The sequence below is a fragment of the Pteronotus mesoamericanus genome, unplaced genomic scaffold, assembly GCF_021234165.1.
Source record: "Pteronotus mesoamericanus isolate MK-2021 breed Mesoamerican mustached bat unplaced genomic scaffold, CSHL_Meso_final contig_1189, whole genome shotgun sequence".
Classification (NCBI taxonomy): domain Eukaryota; kingdom Metazoa; phylum Chordata; class Mammalia; order Chiroptera; family Mormoopidae; genus Pteronotus; species Pteronotus mesoamericanus.
The window spans coordinates 2,410,885-2,432,494 of NW_026555038.1; the positions used below are offsets into that span (position 1 = coordinate 2,410,885).

The 21,610-nt window shown below is 37.2% G+C and overlaps 2 protein-coding genes across 2 annotated transcripts; both read left to right on the plus strand.

Annotated features, from left to right (window-relative positions):
• The first annotated feature begins 3,765 nt into the window (after window positions 1-3,765).
• On the plus strand, window positions 3,766-4,710 carry LOC129078319 (olfactory receptor 502-like). Its single transcript, XM_054583139.1, has one exon. It carries the CDS (start codon window positions 3,766-3,768, stop codon window positions 4,708-4,710), a length of 945 nt encoding a protein of 314 aa, XP_054439114.1.
• Window positions 4,711-19,109: 14,399 nt separating this feature from the next.
• Window positions 19,110-20,078, plus strand: LOC129078313 (olfactory receptor 10T2-like). The gene has a single exon (XM_054583124.1). The coding sequence runs from the start codon at window positions 19,110-19,112 to the stop codon at window positions 20,076-20,078; it is 969 nt and encodes a 322-aa protein (XP_054439099.1).
• The last annotated feature ends 1,532 nt before the right edge of the window (window positions 20,079-21,610 follow it).

Consider the following 21,610-nt stretch of genomic DNA (forward strand, 5'->3'; position numbering starts at 1 on the left):
ACACCTGTCCACGGTATCATTGGCAAAAATATTTTCCCATATGGTTGGTTCCCTTTTCCTTTTGCAGATGTTTTCTGTAACTGAGAAGAAGCTTCTTATTTTGATGAAGTCCCATTTGTTTAATCATTCCTTTATGTCCCTTGCTCTAGGGGACATATCAGTGAAAATATTGCTGCGTAGGATATCTGAGAGTTTGTTACATATGTTTTTCTCTAGGACTTTTATAGTGTCACGATGTATATTTAAGTCTATTATCCATCTTGAGTTTATTTTTGTGTCAGTATAAGTTGGTGGTCAAATGTCAGTTTTTTGCATGTAGCTGTCTAGCTCTCCCAACACCATTTGTTGAAGAGGCTATTTTTATTCCATTTTATGCTTCTGCCCACTTTGTTGAATATTAATAGACCATAGAGATATGGGTTTATTTCTGGGCTCTCTATTCTGTTCCATTGATCTATATGTCTGTTCTTATGCCAGTATCAGACTTTTGATTACAGTGGCCTTGTAATATAGTTTGATGTCAGGTATTGTGATCTCTCCTACTTTGTTCTTTTTCAAAATTGCTGCGGCTATTTGGGGTCCTTTATGGTTCCATATAAATTTTTGAAATGTTTGTTCTATGTCTGTGAAATATGCAATTGGCATTTTTAATAGGGATTGCACTGAATCCTTTGGGTAGGATTTCTTTGGGTAGGATGGACATTTTGATGATGTTAATTCTTCCAATCCATGAACATGGTATATGCTGCCATTTATTTGTGTCTTCCTTAATTTCCTTCTTCAGGGTTGTGTAGTTTTCTGAGTACAGGTCTTTTACCTCCTTGGTTAAGTTTATTCCTAGGTACTTTATTTTTCTTGTTGCCATGTCAAATGGAACTTTTTTCCTGATTTCTGTTTCTGGTATTTTTTTGTTGGTGTACAAAAATGCCTTCAATTTCTGAATATTAACTTTGTATAACACTGTTTTGTCAAGTTCACTTATTAGGTTGAGTAGTTTTTGGTTGAGTCTATGGAGTTTTCTATGTACACTATCATGTCATCTGTAAACAATGACAGTTTTACTTCCTCCTTTCCTATTTGGATGTTTTTTATTTCTTTTTCTTGTCTGATTCCTATGGCTAGGACTTCCAATACGATGTTGAATAGAAGTGGTGAAAGTGGAACACCCTGTCTTGTTCCTGATCTTAGTGGGAATAAAGCTAGGGTTACCATTTTATAGTAAAGTTTAATATTATTTAATCTAAAGTATCAAAGTACACTTAGGACCAATATTTAGCTATGACATAATTATTTATCCTCCCAATTATTATCAACTGAAAGTGTACCAAAATCTAGATATTAAGAAAAAATTGATTAGTTCAAAATTAACAGAACTCTTAAAGATAAGTTGTGTTTATGTGAAGAGAACTGCTTGATAGTCACCGGAGAATGTGATAATGATCCCTGGTGCTTTGGAATTTACATTTGAGTCTCTAAAATCTTCAGAGATTTATCCCCAAAGGCAAACAATAATAAAAGAAAGCATGGCTACTATATAATAACAATGGCTTACCTGTAAGATTAATGAATTTACATGTCAAGAGGTAAGATTTTGGCTTTTGTGAGTAATCTATGATTTCCACTTATTCTCTAAAGTTGCACTCACAAGACACAGTGGAGAAACAAGACAGATGTAATCTGGCAGTCAGCTAGCAAGTAACCTTAGCTGAATTAACCTAAATTTCTAGTCTAGTCAGTGGGTATAAACAAATATAATTCAGGGGTCCAGGATCCCTCATTTATCCACCCATTAGACCTGAAAGTCACATGATCTTTCACACTATCTAAACTTGACACTCAACTATAATGCTAATAAGTTCACTAGCTTTGAGGTCTTACTGTTTGTAAATATCCAAAGACTTCCTTTGTTTATTGTTTTGAATGCTTTAGCTTACAGGCAACGAGATACTTCTGACAAAGTTGAGAATATATAGCCAGAAAACTTAAGGTGAGGTTCAACCTGGCCACAGGCTAGGTAAACCTTGGTAAAATCTGAACTTTTTAGGCTGTAACTTTATGCAGCTGCATATTATCTTGAAACTAGATTTCATTCTACAATACTCTAATTATAAAACATTGTTATATTAGGAAATGACTATTTGTTTAAATAAATTTACACAGTATTTAGGTTGATATTTCAAATTACTTGATATAACAATATTTTAGTTGTAAAATTAAGTATACATAACATATTTACAACAGGTGTCTTCATTCATAATATCAATTTTAAAATCCTTTCTACTTCTTCTTTGTTCTATTAAAAAAAATTTGTATTTCTCCTTTCAAGAAAATTTTACCCTTTGCAACAAGCATGGATGGAGCTGGAGAACATTATGCTAAATGAAATAAGCCAGTCAGAGAAAGACAAATACCATATAATTTCACTCATATGTGGAATCTAATGAACAAATTGAACTAACCAGCAACATAGAGACAGACTCAGAGACAGAGAGCAGGCTGACAGCTCTCAGAGTGGGTGGCGGGGGGGGAGTGGAGGGACTGAGCAAAAAAGGAAAAGGACATATGGACACAGAAAACAGGGGGTGATTATAGGGGGGTGGGTGGAGGTGGAAGAGGGTCTAAGGGGGATAACTAGTAATGGAAAAATACAATTAAAAAATAACTAATCAAAAAATTTGTATTTCTGACTCAATAACGAGTGTTATTTAATTTCATTTATAGTGTAGTTACAAAATAAATGGACTGGATTCAAGCTGCCTTGAGATTCACAACTTGATTCCATCCTTTGCTATGTAAACTTGGTAAGTTACTTAACCATGTCAAATCAGGTACTTCATCTATAAATATAAGTCCTTAATATTATTTCTTGGAAATTAATATCTAAAATTTTCAATATGCTTAGCATTTAGTGAACTTTCAATAAATGTTAGCTATTACTCGCGTCTCCATTATGTAATCCTATATTTATGCATTTATCTTTTTTGTTACACTGACAATTCCTATTTGCTATTCTCATAAGTCTCATGTTTTTAATGCTTAGATTTAAAGCCACAAAGCCACTTTAAGTACATTTTATAAATTGATAATATAAAGAGAAAAAGATATACATTATTTAGAAAAGCAGGTTCTCTAGTGTTACTGCTAAAAAGTTTATTTTTATCTTTATTATTTACTTTCCATTACCATTTAGTCCCTTTATACCCCCTCCCCCAGCAATCCCCACACCGTTGTCCATGTCCATGAGTCCTTTTTCCTTTTTGCTCAATTCCTCCATCGCCTAACCTCCCCCCTGCCCCACTAGCTGTCAAAAATATACAAGATTCATTGCACATAGCTCTGGACTCTAAAGAATGTCCAAATTTAGCTTGAATAATTATTTTATTTAGAATAACTTTCTGTATATTAATGAAAATAAACTATTGAATTCACAACTTTTTTATTGTTGACCCCATTACAGATGTCCCCCATGTACCCCTCTTTGCCTCTCTCCACCCAGCCCATGTCCCCACCCCCGACTCCTGGCTTTCATCCCATCATTGTGTGTGTCCGTGGGCTATGCATACATGCATATATGTTCTTTAGCTAATCTCTTCCAGCCCTCCCCTTCCTCCTCCCTTCTGAAATCTGTCAGTCTGTTCCATGTATCCATGTCTCTGGTTTTATTCAGTTCATCAGCTTGTTTTGTTCATTAGATTCCACATATGAGTGATGATATTAATGTAATGTTTCATCACAGGTTCGTTTTGGTAGCAGCAATATTATCTCATGGATTCCCTGGGACATAGGAACCACACTGTAGTGACAGACTTCATTTTACTGGGCTTAACTGATGATCCAGTCCTTCAGGTCATCCTCTTCATGATCATCTTATACATCTACCTGGTGACCATATGTGGCAATCTCAGCACAATCATTCTTATCAGAATCTCTTCTCAGCTCCATCATCCTATGTACTTTTTTCTGAGCCACTTGGCTTTTGCTGACATATGCTTTTCAACTTCTGTCACACCCAATATGCTTGAAAACTTCCTAATGGAGAGAGATCTAATCTCCTATCATGGATGTGTCATGCAGCTTGGTTCAACTGCTGTCTTTGGGACAGTTGAATGCTTCCTTCTGGCTACAATGGCATATGATCGCTTTGTGGCAATCTGCAACCCACTCCTTTATTCAACCAAAATGTCCACTCGAGTCTGTGTTCAGTTCCTCATAGTGGCTTATGTGGGTGGTTTTCTCAATGCGTCCTCCTTTATTACTTGCTTCTATTTTTTGTTCTTCTGTGGACCAAATCATGTCAACCATTTTTTCTGTGATTTTGCTCCTCTAGTGGAACTCTCCTGTTCTGATGTCAGTCTCCCAGAAGTTGTCCCCTCATTTACATCTGGCTCCATCATTGTGCTCACAGTGTTTGTCATAGTTGTCTCCTACATCTACATCCTTATCACCATCCTGAAGATGCGCTCCAACGAGGGGCGCCACAAGGCCTTCTCCACCTGCTCATCCCACCTCACAGCAGTCACTCTGTTCTATGGGACCATCACATTCATATATGTGATGCCCAAGTCCACCTTCTCAAGTGACCAGAACAAAGTGGTGTCTGTGTTCTACACAGTGGTGATTCCCATGCTGAACCCCATCATCTATAGCCTCCGGAACAATGAAATTAAGGGTGCTCTGAAAAGAGTGCTTTGCAAAAAAGTATTTTCTTAGTGAGGCCTGTTATTTTGTGGTACTTGATATGATAATATGCCATAAATATAACAATAAAAGGAAACTGACTATCTGCAGTCAAAATATATTTATCTATATGTAACTGGCCAGTGTGGAGCTTTTTGTGAAAATAGGAGGTGAATTTTCTGGTATTGAATAATGTGGATGACCTGCATCTGATCAGTTGAAATGATTAAAAAAAACAACAACAACCAATGGAGGTCCCTGATAAAAGACTGGTTCTGTCTCCTGGTTGTCTTAGAATGCAACACTGTGCCATCAATTCTTACTGGAATTTTTATTCGGCTGGACTGCCTTTGGACTTTGGAACTGTTATCTCCACAACTGTCTGAGCTAATTCCTTAAAAATATCTTTCTATCATTCTGTCTTTCTGTCTATCTTTTATTGCTTTTGTTTCTCTAGGGAATACTGATACAACCATAACCAGTTTTCTTCTTGCTCTTCTCTTCCCATCATTCTCCATACATCAATCATAATACTAAATCTAAATAGTTTAGTTCCCCTGTTAATGTGCCCAAAAGGTCTTAGGATAAAGGCAACAATTCTGAACATGGCCTACAAAGTCTTGAACATAGCCCATGTGTCTTTTTCCCTCTCACCATTCTCCCCTTGATCTCTAAACACACCAACTCTAGGAACCAATCTTTTGCTTTTCTTTAAATCCTTAAACATGTCTATATTCTTTACCACATCAGGACCATCTCATATGCAGTAGCTCTACTTGAAATGGGTTTTTTTCCACACCTGGGTAATGCCTAATAATGGTACAGGTACTAAAGGCTGTTTTTTATCCTCTAGAAAGTCTTCTTGAAATTCCAGACCAAATTAAGTACACCTGTTATTCTTCTGTAGAACCCTGTGTATTTTCTTCAGAATACTCAATGCACATAATGGTTAAACATTCAGTATTTATTTTCTTCACAATGTTGGAAGCTTCATATAGAAATCTACAATGTCTATCCTGTCTCCCCAGGCATCTATGTTCACACAGTTCCTGCAACATAGTAAGCATAAATGCTTAGTTGAAATGAAAACATTAATAAATGAATGGCTAGCTGACTGAAGCTTTTCCTGTGTCATGAACCAATGGCTCTGGTAGCTTTGAATCCTGGCCACCAATCTGTTGAATGTTTCATCCTAATTGAAGTGACTGAATGTTTGTGTCTGACCTTGCTACAACTCCGACATGCCATTACACAAACCCACGCTCACCAGAATTATGCCCTTGCCTCCACACTGATTAACTCAGACTGTCAACTAGAATCCCAGCATAGTTATTGAAAGTTTTGTGAACACCGCCTTTTGAGTAATGCCTCCTTTGTATCTTTGCATGGTTGGAGAGTTAGAAGATTTAGAAGTCAAATATTAGGAAGGGCAGTATTAGCAGTATTAAGAGTATTTGCAATAGAAGCTAACAATATGAGACTGTTCACTACACTCCAGGTACTGTTCACAGAGATCTACAAGTATAAGCCAATTAATCATCAGAATATCTCTATGAAGTTTTTTTTTTTATTCTGTATTTTACAGACGACATAACTGGGGCACATAAAGTTTAAGCAAAAACTCAAAAGTCACAAATATCCTCTTAATACTTTTCTTTCTTTTAGGTATATATTCTGTTAAGGGAAAGTCTGAAGGGCTCTTTGAGAATAAAACAAGACCCACAGATATGCTGCTTACTAGAGACCCACTTCAGATTGAAGGACACACAGAGACTTAAAGGGATGAAAAAAGATATTTCATGCAAATGGAAACAAAAACATCTGGGGTACCAATACTTACATGAGACAAAAGTAGACTTTAAAACAAAGGCTATAACAAGGGACAAAGAAGGGCATATCATAATGATAAAGTGAAAAATCAAACAAGAGGACATAACCCTAGTAAACATTTATGCACCCATCAGAGGAGTGCCTAAATATATAAAGCAAATATTGACTGACACAAAAGTAGAGATCAACAGTAACACAGTCATAGTAGGATACTTTAACACCATTGGTATCAGTGGGTATATGGGTATATCATCCAGACAGAAAATCAACAAGGAAAGAGCAATTTTAAATGACACATTAGACCAGATGAATTTAATTGATGTTTTTAGGACATTTCACCCCATAGCAGCAGACTATATACTCTTTTCCAGTGCACAGGGTATATTTTCTTTTTTCTTTTTTTAAAAAATGTTTTATTTATTTATTTTTAGAGAGAGGGAATGGGAGGAAGAAGCAGAGAGAGAGAAACGTCGATGTGTGAGAGAAACATTGATCAGCTGCCTCTTGCATGCACTCGGCCTGCAACCCAAGCATGTGCCCTGACCAGCATTCAAACGAGTGACTTTATGCTTTGTGGGATGATGCCCAACCAACTGATCCACACTGGTCAGGGTACACATGATGTGTTTTCCAGGACAGACCACATGTTAAGCTATAAAACAAGTTTCAATAAATTTAAGATTGAAATCTTATCATGCACCTTCTCTAATCACAATAGTATAAAAGTAGAAATCACAAGAATAAACATGAACAACATACACACATGTGGAGGCTAAGGCACACATGCTACTACACAATGAATGGGTTAACCATGAGATCAAGGAAGAAATCAAAAAATACTTTGAGACAAATGAAAATGAAACACGACAACCCAAAAATCCATGAGACAGAGGCATAGCAATAAAAGGTCTACCCACAAAAAGAAGAAAAATATCAAATAAACAATCTAAACTTACATCTAAAGGAACTAGAAAAGAACAACAAAGTCCAAACTGAGTAGAAGGAAGGAAATAAAAACTAGAGTGAAAATAAGAAAATTGAGTCTAAAATAACAATAGAAAAAAAGTCAATGAAACCAAGAGCTACTTTTTTTGATGAACAAAACTGATAAAACTTTATCCAGATTCATCAAGAAAAAAAAAGATAAGGGACAAATAAATAAAATCAGAAGTAAAAGAGGATAAGAGACAACCAACACCAGAGAAACACAAAAACTATTTTAAAATTCGGAACAATTTGGCCAACAAATTGGACAATCTGGAAGAAATAAATGAAATCCTAGAAACATACAATCCCTCAAAACTGAATCAGGTATAAAGATAAAATCTGCACAGACTGACAACTACTAACAAAATCAAATCATTAATTTAAAAACTCCAAACAAAAGTCCTGAACCAGGTGGCTTCACAGGTAAATTTTACCAAACATTTTAAGAAGAATTAATAGCTATTCCTCTCAAACTATTCCAAAAATTTGAAGAGGATGGATGTTTCCCAAACTTATTTTATGAGGCCAGCATTACCCTGATACTCAAACCAGACAAGTACATACCAAAAACAATTATACACCAATATCTTTGATAAACTTGGATGCAAAGTCCTTAAAAAATGTCTACAAATCAAATTCAGCAATACATTAAAAAGATCATATACCATGATCAAGTGGGATTTATTCCTGGGCTAAAAGGTTGACTCAATATCCACAAATCAATTGATGTGATATATCACATAAACAAAATAAAAGATAAAATCATATGATCATATCAACAGATGCAGAAAAAGCATTTGACAAAATGCAACATTCATGATAACTCTCAACAAAGTGGGGACAGAGGGAACATACCTCAACATAATAAAGGCCATATTACACAAACTCACAGCTAACATACTCAAAAGTGAAAAACTGAAAGTTTTTTCACTTTAAGATCAAGGAACAAGACAAGGATTTCAACTTTCACTGCTTTTACTTAACAAAGTATTGGAAGTCTTATCCACAACAGACAAGAAAAAGAATACAGAGCATCTGAATTGGGACAGAAGAAGTAAAATAGTCATTATTTACAGATAACATAAAACTATATATAGAGGACCCTAAAGAATCTATTAATAATTAGAATAGTAAATTCAGTAAAGTAGCAGAATACAAAATTAATATTCAGAAATCAGTTGAATTTTTATATACCAATAACAAATTATCACACAAAGAAATTGAGAAAACAATCCCACGTACAGCTTCATCAAAAAGAAAAATATCTGGGAATAAATTTAACCAAGAAGGTAAAATACCTTTACTTGGAAAACTGTAAGGCACTGGTAAAAGAAACTGAAGATACAAATAAATGGAATAATATCCTGTGCTCATGGAGAGGAAGAATTAACATCATTACAATGTCCATACCACCCAAAACAATCTACGGATTAAATGAAATTCCTACCAAAATACCAATGGCATTTTTTCCCAGAACTAGGACAGATAATCCTAAAATGTATATGGAACCACAAAAAGCCCTGAATAGTCAAAGCAATCTTGAAAAAGAAAAAGTTGGAGGTATCCTGCTACCTGATATACAACCACGGCTATAGTAATCAAAACAGCATAGTACCGGTACATAAGCAGACACACAGATCAATGAAACAGAACAGAGAGCCAAGAAATAAACCTATGCCAATATAATCAATTAATCTATGACAAAGAAGGCAGAAACACACAATAAGGTAAAGACCATCTTTTCAATACATCATGTTAGAAAATGGGATAGATAAATGCTAAGAAGGTAAAACTGGGTCACTTGCTTACACAATATACAAAAATAAACTCAAAATGGATTAAAGACTTAAATGTAGACCTGAAACCCCAAAAAACAAAAACAAAAACCAACCTTGAAAAAAACACAGCAGTAAACTTTTTGACATCACTGTTAGTAAAACTTTTTGATGATATCTCCTTGAGCAGGGGAAACAAAAGGAAAATAAACAAATGCAACTACATCAAACTAAAAAGTTTTTGCACAGCAAAGGAAACCATTAAAAAAACAAAAAAAATTGCCTACTGAATGAGGTAAGACATTCACCAATGATACATCCAATATGGGGTTAATATTAAAAATATATATAAGAAACTCATATAACAACACACACACACAAAGAAAACAATCTGATTAAAAAATGAGCAGAGGGCCTGAATGGACACTTCTCTGGAGAGGACATACAGATGACCAACAGACATATGAAAAGATGCTCAACATTACTAATCATCAGAAAAATGCAAATAAAAACATAAAGAAATTTAAAAAGATAAAAAAACATAATGAGATAGCATCTCACACCTGTCACAATGGCTAGCTTTAAAAAAAACCAACACACAAGTTTTTATGAGAATGTGGAGGAAAGGGAAGCCTTCTGCATTGTTGGGGGGATTCTACATTGGTACAGTCCCTATAGAAGATGATATGGAGGTTCCTCAACTAATTAAAATAGAACATGATCCAGAAATTTACTTCTGGGTATTAATCTGAAGAAGTGCAAAACTAATTTGAAATGATTTCCACACATCTATGGTCCCTGCAGCATTATTTACAATAGCCAAGATATGGAAGCAACCTAAGTGTCCACTGACAAATGGATAAAGAAGATATGGTACATGCATACCATAAAATATTACTTTGCCATAAAAAAAAGAAATCTTGCAATTTGCAACATGGATGGACTTAGAGTGTATTATGCTAAGTGAAATGAGTTAGCCAGACAAAGACAAATACCATGATTTCACTTATATGTGGAATCTAAAAAATAAAATAAACAAACAAAAGAGAAACAAACGCATAGGTATGTAGAACTAAAGATTGCCAAATACAAGTGGAGTTAGGGGGAAGGGTGACAAGGTAAAAGGATTAATAATTACAAATGGTTCGTTATAAAAACTGTCACAGGCATGTAAAATATAGCATATGGAAAATAGTCAATAATATTGTAATAACTATGCATGGTGTCAGATGGGTACTAGTCTTATTGGGGTGATCATTTTATAAATTATATAAATGTCTAATCACTATGCTGTATACCTAAAACTAATATAATACTGTATATCAATTATAATTAGAAAATTAAAAAAAATACTTGAGAAATGTTTTAAAAAAGAAGTTTAGGAAACCTCAGAAATTTTTGGCTTTGATTATTTGATGAATGTGAATGAGATGTCATTAATTAGCTAAGGAAAAGTGATGTTCAGGTTGTCTATTGCTGCCTAACAAGTCACTCAAAACTTAGCGGCTTGAAACGAAATCATCCTTTTCTATTCCATTATTTCATAGTCAGAAGTTCCAGTTTGGTCTGGTCCAGCATTTCTTCTGTTATCTAGGGCACTAATAGGGGTCACTCAGTAACGTTCAGGTGGAATCCGGGCATATGGAGAGAATGCACGATGGCTTCACTCAGAAGCCTGGCACCTTGGCAGGGATGGTTTGAAAGCCTCTCCTTCTCCATGAAGTCTTAGAGTCTTTCCATACAGTCTTATGAGAAGAGTAGTTGAATTTCTTCGATGACAGATCAGACTCTAATAGCAGGTAGGTTGAGAGACTACAATGGAAGCTGCAGTGTTTCCTATGAGCTAGCCTCGGGAGGCCCAGAACATCATTTCCACTATCTTCTATTGGTAAAACGAATCACTTTGCTATCGCTGATCAGATCCAAGGCAAGGGGAGAGAAATTAGATCACACCTTAGTGAGCGAGAGGAGAAGCAAATACTTTGCAGCCATCTTCAATGTCCCATAATCCCTCTGGTCACAATTATTTATATACAGGCATACATTATTTTATTGTGCTCTGCAGATTGCATTTTTTATGAATTAAATACCTGTGGAAACTCTGTGTTGAGAAAGTCTGCTGGCACCAATTTCCCCCATAGCATTTGCTTCGTGTCTCTGTGACATTTTGGTAATTCTCATATTTTTTTCTTTTCCTTTATTTTTTGACCTTGCCTCAGGTTTATTTGCACAAACACCACAGGAGGAACCCAGCCCTGTGCAGACAGCAGCCCAAGGGGCACAGCAGTCCTTCTGTCCTCACATTGACAGACAGAGGCTTCTACTGTGGAGCCTTTGCAGAGGCCTGGGCACCTTTGGGAGCCTGAACCACAGACGCATCTGCAGGATGGGGTTTGGTTTGAGCCTTGGCCTTGGCCTTGGCCTTTGGCCAGCAGAGCTGGAGACCCCTGGTGATACGGCACGAGCACGTTTCCTGAGCTTGGGGTGAGCAGCGTAAGCAAGTCAACTAAGTTTGCGGCTGCTGCACTGTGGGATCTTGGGCTCGACCTCCTTGGGCTTGACCAGGGCCTTGATAGCAACAGCACGTGCACTCATGGCTTTGGCGTTGTTGGCCTGCATCTTCTTCAGGCCCTTCTTGTGCTTCTTTGACAAAGCACATGTTCCTCAGGAACTTGGGGTCTACTCCCTTAAGAGATTTATATCTTTGTGATTAGGGTTCCTTGATGTCATTTCTGTGCCATTTTCGGGATTGGTTGTGTGTAGTTGATTTATTTTTTAAAAGATTTTATTTATTTATTTTTAAAGTGGGAAAAGGAGGGAGAAAGAGAGAAACATCAATATGTGGTTGCCTCTCACATGTCCCCTACTAGGGACCTGGCCTGCAACTCACACATGCATCCTAGACTGGGAATCGATCCAGCGACCCTTTGGTTCGCAGTCTGGCACTCAATCCACTGAGCCACACCAACCAGGACACTATTGTAATTGTTTTAATGCACTATGAACCATGCCCATATACGATGGTGAATTTAATTGATAAAGGTGTGTGTTCTACCAATCAGCTGTTAAATTGTACCCAATGGTGAAAATCTGAAAGCTTTTCCTCTGAGATTAGGAACAAGTCAAGGATGCTCACTCTTGCCACATCTATTTAACATTGTGCTGGAAGTCGTACACAGAGCAATTATGCAAGATAAGGAAATAAAAGAGCTTCTAAATTGGAAAGAAAAGTGTAAAATTGCCTGTTTTTAGATGACATGATCTATATATAGAAAATCCTATACTTCATAAAAAAAACCTGTTATAATTAATAAATGAATTCAATGAACTTGCAGAATACAAAATCCATATATAAAAATCAGTCCCATTTGTATGTACTAAAAAAAACTATGAAACCTTATAAAAAAGAGTGCATACTGTATAATTCCATTTGTATGAAACTCTAGAAATTGCAGAACTACAATAGGCACCTTTGGATGTAGGAGCTAGGACTAACTAGGACAGGTCATGGGGGAAGTTCCTGGGCTGAAGTTAATATTCTATATGATGAGAAGTGCTTTGTTACACATAATGTATTTGCCAATACATAGTGCTCAAATGCTTAAAATTTGCATGTTTTACTTCATTTAAAAAAATTTTATTATTATCCTCACCCAAGGATATGTTTTTTCATTGATTTGAGAGAGAGAGAGAGAAACATCACTGCAAGAGAGAAGCATCAATTGGTTGCCTCCCATATGTGCCCCAATGGGGGACTGAACTGCATTGTAGGTATGTGCCCTGACCAGAAATTGAACATGCAGCCTTTTGGTGCTTAGGACAATGCTTCAACCAACTAAACCACCCAGCCAGGACTTATTTCCCTTTATTTACATTTCTATTACATTATATAGAATAAAACATAAAAAATATTGAACTCCAGTGATTGATATGTGTGCTAAAGTATTTATGAGAAAGTGTACTGATGGCTGCAATGTCCTTTAATGTTTACCATAAAATAAGACAGATTAATAAGTGGATAAAATACAAAGAGATATGTGATAAGTTTATAGTGAAATCTTAATGGGTGACACAATATAATTCTCAAAAATGATGACAGCAATAATTCCAGTCCCACATACTCTTCCAGAACTTTGTCAATGTCTCATCAAGAGTTGTAACCTCCTCGGTTGGGCATCATCCCATAAAGTGAAAGGCTGCTGGTTTGATTCCTGGTCTGGGCACATGCCTGGGCTGCGGTTTTGTCACTGGTTGGGGCGTGTACAAGAGGCTACCAATCAAAGTTTCTCTCACACATCAATGCTTCTCTCCCTCTCCTTCTCCTTAAAAAAAAAAAATAATTGAAAAAAGAGTTGTAGTCTATTTCCATCTCCTAGAACCTAGATGGGACTCTACAGCTGCCTGAGTGAAAAGAAAGCAGTACAAATGAGGTAGAACATAAAAGCTGACATGATGTCCATATGGCTCTCTTGGATGCTTACACACAAAACACAGTCACTATGCACATGCAGAAAGGCTGGGTCCCCATTTTAGGTCTAAGTCAACAGCCACCATCAAAACCCAGATAAGCATGAACAAGATATTCATTCACTATCTCTGTTATCTCTATTGAGCCCTATCTAGATGAATCTACTAGTTTTAAGTTCAGTAAGTTTTGCGGTAGTTTATTATACAAGAGGAGATGATCAGAACAATCTAGGTAGTGGATAAATAGTTGCTAACGGTCTAATTTTTTCAGCATGGTTTTATGTGTTCAAAATTTCACAAAATACCAGAGAATATTTTTTAGTGGTACTGTAGTCAATGGAGATTTTGATTACTGTGAATTTTCCTGTTCAGCAAGACCTTCTATAGAGTTACTTCATGAGAAAGCAGCCACAACAATCATTCTACGTGTTCATCTTCTTTTCTATCTTTCTTCTGATAGATGCCCTGGGCAGCACTCAATATGGCAAGCCCTCTCCTTAGTCCTGTATAGAGGACAGAGACCGATGGGGCTTGGCAAATTTTCAGAACTATAAAAATATAGTATTGAGTAGGATAAATAAACCTGAAGCAATCATCCACATTTCAAACTGTACTTGAACAAGTTGAGTTTCAATTACTTGGTTTGTTTTTTCAGATAAATAAGGATAAACTTGACTGAATAATTATGATGTTACATCAGAATAAAGCAATGTTTTGTGGCCAAGACAATGAGTTCTACGTTCACAGAGAGCAATCCCCCTGGTAGCTAATAGAAGAAATTCCAAGTGGTGTCAAGGGTAATGGTCTCAGGGGACCACACAATTCTCATTAGATGTTACAGGAAACTTGTCTCCAGATATAAAGAGTAAAGGAGTTTTACTCTATTTTTATGAGAAACTTGGTAAGTTCAGACATAGAGAGAATGCATCACAGGGATTCTAAGAGCAAAAGAGCTTAAAAACTTATCCCTAAATATTACAGAAAGAACTGTAGAAAATGGTGCATTAGCAATGAATTCCTCATACACTGTAATGTTTTTTTCTTTTTAAAAAATTGGAAGTGAATTCTCTTGGCATAAGGAGGGAATTTTATTTTCTATTTCTACTTAACCATGAACATTGTGTTCTGTCCCTTAATAATCAAGTCGCTGTGGGTGTTAATCAACAGTTAAACATATTGAAAATACCAAGAATACACAGTTGGACTGAAGATAGATGTTATTGTTTTTCTATTCCTGGCATAATTAGCACACAGGCAACAGCAACAAGGAGGTGAGAAATCTGCAAACTGAGGATAGGACTGCAAACGCTAGACCAAAGCAAAGTGCGCCAAGAGGGACTGACAGCACCCAGCCAGCTAAGCAGAAGAGCTTGTACAGTGATACAGGCAACTGTGAGCAGGTAAGTACTGCTGAGCACCTGTGGGAAAGCTGTTTGTAAACCACGTGACATTTTAGCAAGTGGAAATAGAACTAGCAGGTACTGGGCACTTAAAATCTGATAGGTCTATATGCACAGTGCTGTAACCCTGCAAGGAGGTATATGAAGGGCCATGTTACACAGGAGATGAATGGTTATCAGGGAAATTAAATTACTGTATGTAATTTGTATGTAATAGAAGCAGAGCATGGATTTGAACCTAGGCCTCTCTAATTCTGCTCAATTCACTATCTCATTATTAAATAATTCCTGGTCTAATCTCAAGACTAATGAGGTGAATTTCATTGTATCAAAAGAATTAAGCAGGAAAGAATAACGAAAACCATGTATAAAATTCTTCTGCAATTTCCATATTTCACTCATTATTTAATTGTAAGTTTTACTGTAAACCACTGGCAATTTGATTCTTTGTGTCTCTGCACATCCCTCTCTGGTTTTCATTTGATCACTCACTACAACTTCAAACTTATGCACTTGTGATTTATAAAGCAACAAGTAAGCATTTCTTTGGTGGATCTAATATACCCTTACTGAAAGAACTAAGAAAAAATATATATATACACATATACATATACACACATATATGTGAACTTGGAAAGCCCTGTATAACCAGAAAAAAATATGAGCCTCATGAACCTATAATTTACATAAGTTTTGTTAAATTTTCCTCAGAATTCATACCTAAAACTCAAGAAAACATACTCCTTTACTCTCTCACCCTGTGGCCAATTGTGATCTCAAAATACTAAAGGGAAAATTCCATAAATAACAATTTCATAATAAATTGTGGGCCATTCTGAGTAGCATGATGAAGTCTCACACCATCTTATTCTGTCCAGCCTAGCACATGAATCACCTCTTTGCCCAGCAAACCCACGCTGTATATGTGCTATCTCTCACCCCTAGTTAGTTACTTAGTAACTGTCTTGGTTATCAAGTAACTGTCATGGCACCATAGTGCTTGTGTTCAATTAACCCACATATTACTTAATAATGGCCCAAAGCACAAAATAGTGATGTTAGCAATTCAAATATGCCAAAGAGAAGCCATGAAGAGCTTCCTTTATATGAAAAAGTATGTAAGTATATATGTGTAGGAAAAAACATAATATATATTGGGCTCAGTGCTAGCTGCAGTTTCAGGCATCACTGGGGGTCCTGGCACATACCCCTGTGGATAAGGGAGGACTACTGCATCTTTTATGAAAATCATAGAAAAGCTAGCCCAAAGCTGACTTTTATTCTGATTGGGTTAAAAGAACATTGAATGCACTTTTCCAAAGACTTGGTAATAAATATTCCCATTTCTCCACCTTTGAACATTGCCCATAAGCTGACATGAAGTGTAGCCACCAGAAAAAGGCTCCAGTTCAGTCTCGTGGGGAATGATGGGTGACATAATGGTCCCCGGGGTTCCCAGCCTGGTCATGGTTTTGATGTATCTCTTGGAAGGTAGACTGGTTTCCAGTGTCCACTGTTCAGGGTTTTGAAGTGGTATAATTGGGCAGGAGAGCCTACAAGGTGGCTTAATATCAAGAAGTAGCCCCGAGTTCCTGTAGGTCTCACTGATATTCAAAGAAATCGGACATGCTAAGTCCACTAGATCTCTCGGCAAGGGTGGGGCACGAATAAACTGGAAACAGGTTTTTCGGGGAAAGATGTTAATTTTGACCTTTTTAGTCTACGGATGTGTATACCCCACGGGGGGCTGGGCCAGAAAACATCTGCCCCAAACTCCATCCCTCTGAGAGTGACTAGAAGTCATGGGAATGGTGACATGTTGACATGTTCTCAATTACTAGTTCCCTTGAGTATCTGGAGGACAGTAGGATTTATTATCAATACAAATGGAAAAAGGAAGTAACAGAATCACAGTGAGTTTCAAAACCTAAACATACCAATTTCCCCTGAAGTTTTTCTTTTCTCTCCTTGGAAAGATCTGCCAGAAACTTGTAAAGGATGTAAGATAGAATATATCTCTCAAGAAGACTGCTGTGGTGACCGTGGTGTGCTCCTTGTTATAGGAGCAGTTATGACAATCATGTGTTATTTGACACTAGAGAGAATGAAGTATATTGTTTAGGCTAGAAAGTAAGTCTTCATTGCTTTGTTTCAAGGAAACCACTCAGAATAGTTTACAGAGTTGCTCTTTTTGGGGGAGGGATACATTTTATTAGTTAAACAAGTATGGATTAAATATAGGTACATAGTTATCCCATTGCTAGGTGATATGGCTATATCTTAATGGGTATTGAAATGTATTGAAGGAGGCAGCCAATAACCTTTAGCACATGTCCAAATTAAGTGAATGCTAAAGAGAGAAAACAATGTGGATGGAAAGAATTAGTCAGTGCACCTAAAAAACAAACAAGTGAGCCTTCCTGGGGAAGACGGCACCCCATTTATTGTTGAGCTCTCATCGCCCAAATGCGTGTATTTACCAGGTTATGCTGCAAGTACGTGGACAAATTGGTAAAACAGCCCTCACTTTCATTCTCTTGATGGCATTTTGGTCTATCTGAGATGGAAGAGGTAATTTGTCTTATTCCATGTTACATTTCCCACACATGGAATTTACTAACACATCATAGACATTAAATAAACATTTGTGAAAATAACGTATGAGCCTTGGGTAGTAAATTAAGTAAAGTGTACCTTAGTTTCAATTTTTGTGACATCAAGATTGAAATACTTAATATGCAGATTTCTTGGGAGAAATTTAGTGAGAAAATTATATTAAACACAGAGTATTGACCAGCACATTTCAGATGCTGAGTAAATACTGCTTATCTGACATGTCTCCTTGTGTATTTTTTGCCCAGCAATTCAGTACATAAACACACACACACACACACACACACAAACTTTGCAGCTAAAGGTACAGTTTCTTCAAGCTTTGTATATGCTACAAAATACTTTCCATGGTGTCTCTACCATTCTTTCCTCAACCGTCAACTCCACATGCATGTCTTCTCACTTTTTTCCTTTCCTTCCTTGACAACAGTGCCTGAAACCAACCACACATTGTACGGAAAGTCTCACACTCAGCAGAGTGGATGTTTAAGAACTCATGAAAATGGCCTGGGGAACTTAAGTTCTAATAATAGCTGTGCGGCAAAGCAGCCCTTTTCACCAGTATATCATTAGAAAATATCCTGGAAATTTTCCTGAAAGCTCAAGAATTAATCTGACATCATGAACACACATGAGCCATCTAGGACGGGGATAGTATCTCCATAACCATTGCCTTCAAGATCTGCATGAATGGGAGACAGTTGTCAAACACCTCCAGCCTCCACTAACTGTCACGGATAGAAAGCCAGCACAAATTTCAAAACAGTAAATTCATTTATTAGCTCTGTTCAATGACATAATTGTTGGCCAAGAAGCCACTGCTTTCTGGGGGATCACCTCTGAAGACAGTATTACTTTCCAAGAATGTTTGGAAGCCATTCAAAAAGAATTTACCTCTTAAATTCACACTGATTCAGTCAACGTTGTTGGGCACTTCTGTATGCCAGACTATAGTTAGATTACACATAAACATTTTACATCTGCTTCCCCTCATACTCTTGTAGGCGAGAAAATAAGCGTTCTTTACTCATTTCCCTCTTTCCTGCAGATACTAACTGCAGAGGAGGGGGATAAAGAAGTGATAAATAAGGGTTATTCCCAGGATATAGTTAGCCATACTTTATGACATTTATATAGACCTTCCTACTAGAACCTTTCTCATTCCTCTGTATCCTGACCTTGAATTCATCCTGGTGCATTTAATTCCCACTGCTCAGGAGCTCTCATGGACAGCTGTCTTGCCATTGTCTGGGAACCCTTGATTAAAGTCCAGATGACATCAGTGCTTTTTATAATCTTATCAGAGTCTTGACCCCAAGGATATCTGCATCTGTGGGAGAGTTACTGAGCTTGCTAGACGATGGGCAATCGTACCACAGTGAATACATTCCTTCTGTGGGGATTTTCCAGTTTCCCAGACCTGCAGGGTCTCCTCTTTGTGATGATCTTCTTCTGCCATGTGGCAATATTAGTTGCAAATGTATCCATAATGGTGGCTATCAAGCTCAGCCACAACCTTCACATCCCGATGTACTTTTTCCTCTCTGGCTTGTCCTTGTCAGAAACCTGTACCACTATAGTAGTCATTCCCCGAATGCTAGTGGACTTGCTATCAGACAGCAAGACCATTTCTCTCCCTGAGTGCGCCACACAGATGTTCCTCTTCCTTAGCTTGGCAGGCAACAACTGCTTCATCATGGTTGCCATGGCCTATGACCGTTACACTGCCATTCACAACCCGCTGCACTACTCCATCCGCATGACCCACAAGATCTGCCTTCGGATCATGATGGCCTCTTCTGTCACTGGGATGGTGGTGTCTCTCTGTATTGTCCTCATTGTATTCAACTTGTCTTTTTGTGACTCCAGCATCATCCAGCACTTTTTCTGTGACATCCTACCGGTAGCCTCCCTTGCCTGTGATTACACTTTGTTTCAGAAAATGATCCTTCTTGCATTTACTTCCTTTGTGTTAGTGGGCAGCTTCACTTTAATTATGATTTCCTATGTCTTCATTGTGCTCATAGTTGTGAAAATGCCCTCTGCAAAGGGGAGGTATAAGGCCTTTTCTACTTGCTCCTCTCACCTCACTGTGGTGTGCATACATTATGGGTTTTCTGGCTTTGTACATTTGAGACCCAAGAACAGCGATTCATTTCATGAAGATATGCTGATGTCTGTGACATATACAGTGCTGACTCCCCTGCTTAATCCCATAGTTTACAGCCTAAGAAACAAAGAAATGCAAATAGCTCTAGGGAAAGTACTAGACAATGTCAGTAGGTTTTTCTCTCAGATGGTAAGTAAAAGAGCCTTGAACACTTCTTAAAACATGTGCATCCACTGACTGGTGTGGCTCAGTTGGTTGGGCATCGTCCTGCAAAGTGAAAGGTAGACAGTTCAATTCCTGGTCAGGGTACACACCTGGGTTTCAGGCCCAGAGGGCCCAGTCCGTGTTTGGAGCACATGAGAGGGGAAAATGTTCAATGTTTCTCTCTCACATCAATGTTTCTCTCCCTCTCTTTTTCCTTCCCTTTCCCTCTCTCTATAAATAAATAATATCTTTTAAAAATGTATAGAGCATTGATGTATAAAGGTGAAGAAAGTATAGTATTTCTAATAAAAATTAGCACTTTATGTACAAAGCAATTAAAATGTGTTCTATTTGTCTGATATGCTCTGGCCTCCCTCCTTTCCTACTACAAACTAGAGGTAGTTTTAAAATATTTTTCACTATTCATCAGAGAAACAAATTAAGCCACAACATATATCACCTCCAAGCTGTCAGAATGGCTACCATCAATCAATCAACAAAAAGCAAGTGTTGGTAAGGATGTGGAAAAAAAGGAACCCTACTGCACTGTTGGTGGGAAAGCACATTGGTGCAGCCAGTAAAAAGAAATCTTTGGAAAAATTAAAAATGGAACTGCCTTATGATCTAGTGATTCCTCTTCTGGGGATTTATCCAAAGAGACCTGGAACACTAATTCTAAATAATATGAGCACCACTATGTTCACTGCGTCGTTACTTACAATTGCCAAGATAGGGAAGCAGCCCAAGTGTCCATCAGTAGATGAGTGGGTAAAACAATTATGGGACATTTACACAATGGAACACTACTTGGCTGGGAAAAAGGAAGAGATCTTACCCTAATCAATGGCATATATGGACCAGGAGGCTATTGTGTTAAGTGAAATAAACTAGTTAGAGAAAGACAAGTACCACATGATTTCACTCACTTGTGGAATCTAATGAACAAACTGAACTAGCAAGCAAAATAGAGACAAGACTCATAGATGGAGAGCAGGCTGACAGCTCTGGGGGTGGGGAGTGTGGTGCTGGGTTGGTGGTGGGGGGATTGAGTAAAAAAGAATAAAAAGAGAAAAATACTCATGAATATAACAACAGGGTGGTGACTGCTGAAGGGAGTGGAAGTGGTGTGAGGTGGAGGATGGTATAGAGGGAAAAATGGTGATGAACAGAGACTTGAGTTGGTGGTAGTGAATGTACAATACAGTGTACAGATTATGTGTTGCAGAATTGTGCACCTGAAACCATGTATAATTTTGTTGACCAATGTTACCCCAATAAATCAGTAAAAAGGGAAAAATAAAATATTTAAAATTTTTTTACACATATGTGTGTGTACATATGCATATACACATGCACACATCTATGTAGCAAACACATCAAAAATGCTTTGCAACAATGAATTTTCATAATTTTGGTTGGCTTTGGAGGAGGAGAAAAACTAATCTAAAAAGAAAAAAATGAAAGAGGTAAAGACAGAAAGAAAGAAGAAAAGGAAAGAGATCACTAATCTACTTGAAAAGTGGGAAAGTAGAAACACAAATTTAGGG

Excerpts from the sequence above, each read along its gene's own strand:
- LOC129078319 (XM_054583139.1), top strand. The coding sequence starts at position 3,766 with ATGGATTCCCTGGGACATAGGAACCACACTGTAGTGACAGACTTCATT.
- LOC129078313 (XM_054583124.1), top strand. The coding sequence starts at position 19,110 with ATGGGCAATCGTACCACAGTGAATACATTCCTTCTGTGGGGATTTTCC.